Source organism: Nicotiana sylvestris, chromosome 5 (genome assembly GCF_000393655.2).
Source record: "Nicotiana sylvestris chromosome 5, ASM39365v2, whole genome shotgun sequence".
NCBI classification, from domain to species: domain Eukaryota; kingdom Viridiplantae; phylum Streptophyta; class Magnoliopsida; order Solanales; family Solanaceae; genus Nicotiana; species Nicotiana sylvestris.
The window spans coordinates 174,206,875-174,213,462 of NC_091061.1; the positions used below are offsets into that span (position 1 = coordinate 174,206,875).

The following is a 6,588-nucleotide window of genomic DNA, read 5'->3' on the forward strand; positions in this document are numbered from 1 at the left end:
AGTTGCACAAGAAACTCATAATAATTCCTTTTTTTTTTTGTTGTTACAAAAACGTGGAAAATATTTTCCTTAGCCAAGACTAACGTAACAATAGCAATAATTACGTCTAAATTCCAAATAAATTGGGATTGACTATACGAATTATCATAATTAGTATAAGCTCATACCATCATTATACTGGATGCAACACGTGCCTAAGTGGGACCAGGGGCAGAGCTAGCATAGAGCTTACGGTTCCGACCGAACTAGTAGTTTGGTCCAAACTCCGCATCTAATTATATGTACAAATTATTAATTAGAACTCAATAACTTAAAATAACTAAAATACCGAATCATAAATTTTAAATTTTGGCTCCGCGAAAGCCCCAACAACATTTGTATTATGAGATTTAGATATTGACGGAAGTGTCAAAAACAATTATGAGACATATCTCTGTGAAAATATTACACATAACACATACTCCCATTTTGAGGGATTTATTGCATATATTTTATTTAAATTTTCTGATTTTCTTATTGGTAATAATTAAATAGGAACCAAGAGAATATTTCATTAGAAAAATAGAATAATAAAAAAAGAAAAGAATTCAGTGGATGTAGTCAATTATGGGCTACAATTATAGAAGTATCAAAGCATCTAAAGAAGTGCATGTTCAAGAATTCATCAAAAATATTCATAGGCACATTCTAAGGAATGAAACCAATCTTTGTGGCAAATCTTTATAAAAAAAACAAATAACATTATGCCAAAGATGCAATGCATCTCAAGCAACAGAGAATTATACTGTTTGTCTCAAGAAATTTCCTCCCCTTTTGGCATAGTGTAGAAGGAATGAGTTCAACTGAACCCAAAGTTTTTGTTTATACATATTTTTTGCCTAAAAAATTGTTAAATATGTACAAATAATAAATTTTGAACCCAATAATTAAATGAACTGTGATAGAATTACGAATCTGGACCCATAACGTAAAAATAGCACGGTTTAGCCAGTTTTCGAACTGGACATTCAAAAATAGCCAGCGTTTACCAAGTCAATGAAAAATAGCCACTATTTTGCTGCAACAGAGATCGATCCAGCATAATATACTGGAGTTCGGTGCACTTGTGTATGAACTTCCAGCATATTATGCTGGACCGATATACCTTGCTGGCTCCAGTATAATCAGGGGCGAATGCACCTTTGCGCAAGCGGTGTCATCCAACACCGCTTCGCCGGAAAATCTAATTAAATATATATTTTATTAAATTTATAATATTATAAATAGCCGTTATAAAATAAAACGAACATTATTGCAAAGGAAATGCATCTTGGTCCAGTGGCTAAGAAGCCAAGTATGAACGGGGTAGGTAAGGGGTTCGAAGCTTAGGAGCTCTCATATGTGTTTTGCTACATCTTTTTCTTTCCTTTTCTTTTTCTTGAAGATAAAATCTTTTAACTTTCAAAATTAAGCAAGTTTATCATCTAAATTTCATTTAACTTGGAAGAAAGAATCAATGAGGCGAATCATATCTACGCAATGAAAGAAATTTTAAGTTCTTTGAAATTTATTTAAATATGAGAGATTGTGTGATGCCTTATATATATAGTACTATGACGCTTTATGAATAATTCTCAAAAAAGTAAAAACTCGTCGAGAAAAGTTATAATATTATAATATATTGCATTTTATTGATATAAATTGAATCTTTTTTTTAAATATAACATCTATGTTATATTTGTTTATTTATTCACTTTTTAAAATTGTCGACACCGTTTACAAAAAATTCTGCGTACGCCCCTGAGTATAATATACTGGAGACTGGAACATCGGTGCTCCAAACTCCAGTATATTATATTGGAACTCCAGCATATTATGTTGGAGTATTTTTTTAGATTTTGAACAGTATTTTCGTTCAGATTTATCTTTACATGAAAAATGGCTAAATTTCGATTACTTTTGAAACTGAGCTATTTTTGAACGACCACTTGTAAATCTGACTATTTTTTAATTTCTCATGTTTAAATCTTGGATTCGCCTCTGTCTTTTGATCCCTACTTTCAATTATAAAAAGAAAAATGGTGTTGTGTTGGCAAGAAGGAAAGATGATTGGCATATTGCCCGATAGATATGAGAATTAATAATGGCATCTTGCCCGATAGATATGAGAATTAATAATAGCCGGTAAAATGTACCATATTTTTTAGACGAACCAGAGCCAATCCAAATTAATCTTATAAATGATATGCTACAAAACAAATACGTTTATTTTTCAAATTATTCATATCGTCAAGTACACGCATTTCAAATTTATGCCTAATCAAATGATTGGCGACTTCCAATACATCTTGTGGTAACAAACAAAAGAATTATTCTGGGGTATATCAAGGTTCAGTCTTTGGTTCATTTTCGTCGTCCTATCCTTCCTAATTTACATCTTTGTTGGAAAAATTCCTTCCCTAACTACATTGTAGAGCTACTCCCAAAAATAAGAAACGGCAAAATGTATCCCTAATAATATTGTACAACCACTCCAAAAAATAAGAGCCGGCAAAATATTTCCCTAACTGTATTGTGTAGCTGCTCCCATAAATAATAATAGTTGTGTAGCTGTATTGTGTAGCTGCTCCCATATATATATATATATATATATATATAGATATAGATATATAGATATATAAAGTATATACATACATTTTATACATAATCAATGTATATCTAGCTTAATGTAATTATTTTTAATTGGCTATCTAACTTGCCCTAGAATTTACGTGGCGTTTGTTTAAAAAACAAGTAAAACGAATTTTCAAAAGCTTTAAAAAGTTTTTGATTTTAAAAAAAGTCTTCAAAAGCTTTTAAAACAAAAGCCACATTGCAAAAGTACATTCTTGAGGGCCTATATGCATATGCCAGCCCTAGCACACGCTCTCATACCTACTAGGTGACAACTATTGACCTTATGCAATTAGAACCTTTCTTTAATTGGATTTAATATTTGGGTAGCCATAAAAAAGAGGAAAAAGATATTTGGGTAAAAAAATCGGATGATTAAAGGGCAATATTAATATATAAAAAAATTAGGGTGAGCGCATTAATTAGCTAGACGTACCTTGCTTCTTCCTTTTTGTATATGTATGTGCTTACTTGAAATTTTACTGGTTCGACTAATATAAAATACTATCACGTAAAATCTACTAAAAAAAAATTTTAGTACTAAAGATCATATGCATCTCTAGTACTAGGATGGGTGACCCCATGGAAAGTCCTCGTGTTGCATCCCTCTACTAAAGAATACTTGGACAGCCAATAAGGGTTATGGTAGAGTGGTAAGTACTCCTTCATCCTTAACCAGAGGTCTCGAGTTCGAGCCCATGGGTATGTAGTCGTCTTTGTTAGGGAGCGTTTTACCCCCAATGTAGGACTTTCCGGCGCGAATCCGGATTTAGTCGGACCCTAATATGGATACCGGACACCGAGTGGAAACAAAAAAAAAGGATCATATGCATCTCATACTCTTGATGGGGTGAGACTGTAACGGGCATAACTTTAACAAAGATAGCTTAATTCCTAAATTCAAGTTAGTCCAATAATGCACAAGCTTTTTTTCTAACATAAATAATTTGACTATAATTTTTATTATAAGGAATAGTAATGGCCTATTTGCAAAACCTGAAAGTTGTATTTTTTTTAATAAAAAAGGAATAAAAGTCATAGCTAGAAATAGCCTTTTCATTTTTATTATCACAGAGATCAACAGCTTTTGGTTATTAAAATAAATGCATTGAATCGATCTTGTAGGAACTCTTTTTTTTTCTAACGAATAAAAATTATTCAGGTGACATAACATTATGTAATGTTTGATATTTTTTTATATGTAAAATTAAAATAAATAGTGAAATTGTGTTCAACACTTTTTGACTTTTAGAAGTATGACCAGGACTTTTTCAAAATTTCTTAGGTCAAGCTGTTCTAAAGCGTGTGAAAATAAAGAGAGTTTAATATAATCTTTTTTGGCGGCCAAAAGCCATTTTGACATTGTTTTTGTTGTCCTTTGAAGGTGCGCATGATATATTGTTCCCACTTACGTAACATGGTGTTACTTGTTCTTCATAATTAAATAAACCATTTAATTGTTTAAGAAATTGCTTTTATATTACCAATGGAGCCAAATGTTGAGTAAGGATCATTTTTAAGTTTTTAAATGTCTAGAAGCATTACATCAGAAAGACAGCCTTATTAATTTTTTCTGATGTTTAAAATTGGTTATGTGATTTGCACATTTTATACAATTGATTTGTACTACGCTTTTAGCACGTATTATGCAAATATGCTCTTTGGTCTATCGTTCTATTAAGAAATTTACTTACTCGAACCCATTAAGCAAAAATATTTGTGGTCCAAAAGCATAAACTTAAAACCCAAAATCCACCTCCGTTTAAATTCTATATTTATATCAAGAAATTCACTTAATATATCTGTCTCCGTTTAAATTGAAGAATAATGACCCTTGCACATAGTACGCACAAACTATTTTGAGCAAATAATTCCCTTCTAAATTGTTTTAACACTCAATATCTCTAGCTAATTAAGTACTTATGTATATGTTTCCATTTTCATCTATAACTTCAAACTATGATATAAATCAACCAAAACCATATTTTCTGTCGATAATTTTACCTATACTTATTAGGCTCAATTAAATTCCATTTTGTGCTCTTTTTTTAACAAAATTTCTACTTCAAGCAAAAAACACAGAAAATTAGAAACTACAATACTTGCCTTCAATCAACAGTTGCTTAATCAAGAATAATTCCACCAAACGAGATTTTATATATATATATAAGTAATATAATAGTAAGAACACAACATCTGACCATAGACTTAGTATTAGTTCTCTCCTAAACTTAAGGAGCTAATTTTAAATTTAGAACATTAATTAAATAAAAACATTTTAAATATTTTTCTTCGTCATCATCAGTAATCCTTGAGTAATTTCCGGACCTGTTCCAGTGTGACAAAGAGCACAATAGTGAATGGTCCTTGCCTTGAGATTGTAGGGATGAAACCCTTGTAAAGTGCCATGGGTCCCTCAGCTTTGATAGTTTTCATAGCACAATCTAGGGCCCCACTATAAGGTGGGGCCATACCGGGCTCCACCCTCATGTTCATGACACGTGTCTTAATCACGTCTACCGGATTCGATGCCACTGCCGCCACGAACCCGGCGGCGAAGCTTGCCGTCACGTGGGTCCCAAGCCCGTCCTTCATCAGCCCCTTCTCTAAGATCGTCTCTTTAAACTGATCGTACGATGCCAGCTGTGATGCTGTAACGAGCATAGCGCGGTTCACCGTAAGAGACGAGCCGCGCCACAGGCTAGTAATCCCTTCGCTCTTGCTCATTTGCGTTATAGCATCAACAACGCTTTTGTAGTTGCGCCGCTGAGCTAACGGGAGCCGGCCGTCAGCTTGCATGCGGACCATAGCAACGTCGGCCGGGTTTCCGACAGCGGCTCCGATACCTCCGGCGATTAGTCCGGCGACGATCTTCCTCGACAAAGGCATGTTGTTAGTATCCGGATCGGTCCATTTCTGCTTCAACATATCGTACAAACCCATCCGGGTAGTAGAATAAAGCGTCTGACGGAGAACAGTCGCCGACACGCCGGAGAACAAAGCAGCAACACCTTCTTGCTGTATGATCTTTACACCCACAGCAACAGGACCCACACGGGGAGGAGGTGGCGGCGCCGGAACATGAATATGAGTCGTAGCGTGGGTACCACTATGAAAAGCAAGTGCAGGCCGGAGATTCTGAACAGCCGCCGCCGGAGCAGGGGTTTCACCCTGAAGTTGCATCCGTACCTTAATTAAATCAAGTGGGTGAGTACTACACCCAGCAATAATAGAAGCAATACCTCCTTCAACAAATCCTTTAACACCCATCTTTCAATAATCGAAATCGAAAATTTTGGTATTTCAATTGAATGAAATAAGAGAGCTAGAAAAGAATTAAGAAATTGAACACTAGAACAAAAAAAAATGGATCAATTCAAGACCAATTGGAATTAGAGCTCATCTCACTGGAGACCAGGAGATGGGAATGAAGACCAAAAGCTAAAGATGCGAAGTGTGGAACGTTGGGTCTCTGAGACATAAGCAGTAAAGAATGAATTGGTGAGTTGAGAAAGAGGTAGAAGAAAGGAATTTATAGGGGAAGGAGAAAAGAAAGGAAATGAAGTGGAAATAGGGTTTCGAGGAAAAGCATACGCGGGTTCTCTTTCTCTTTACTAAAACATGTTTACCAAAAATATTTAAATTGCCAAAAATGAGACATGGTAATTTATTTATTGGAAATTTCCACGTGGTGGTGCTATATTACAAAAGGGAACAAAAAAGGGAGTACTATTAATGAAGTTGAAAGAAACTTAGGAAAATACAGCTGGCTATCATGTTTTACTTTGTACTAATATTGGTAGTATGTGTGGCCAAGCTTCAAAATTAGCTTAATTTAAAAATTATTTTTTTCAAAACGGTTTTTTTTAAAAAAATATTTTAGGTGAGAAACAGTTTGTATTTGGTTAACTAATTTTAAAAAATATTTTTGAGCAG

At 34.0% G+C, this 6,588-nt stretch overlaps 1 protein-coding gene across 1 annotated transcript; it reads right to left on the reverse strand.

Annotated features, from left to right (window-relative positions):
• Positions 1-4,789: 4,789 nt before the first annotated feature.
• Positions 4,790-6,267, reverse strand: LOC104213526 (mitochondrial uncoupling protein 5). Its single transcript, XM_009763042.2, has one exon. It carries the CDS (start codon positions 5,920-5,922, stop codon positions 4,954-4,956), a length of 969 nt encoding a protein of 322 aa, XP_009761344.1. The 5' UTR covers positions 5,923-6,267; the 3' UTR covers positions 4,790-4,953.
• Between the last annotated feature and the right edge of the window lie 321 nt (positions 6,268-6,588).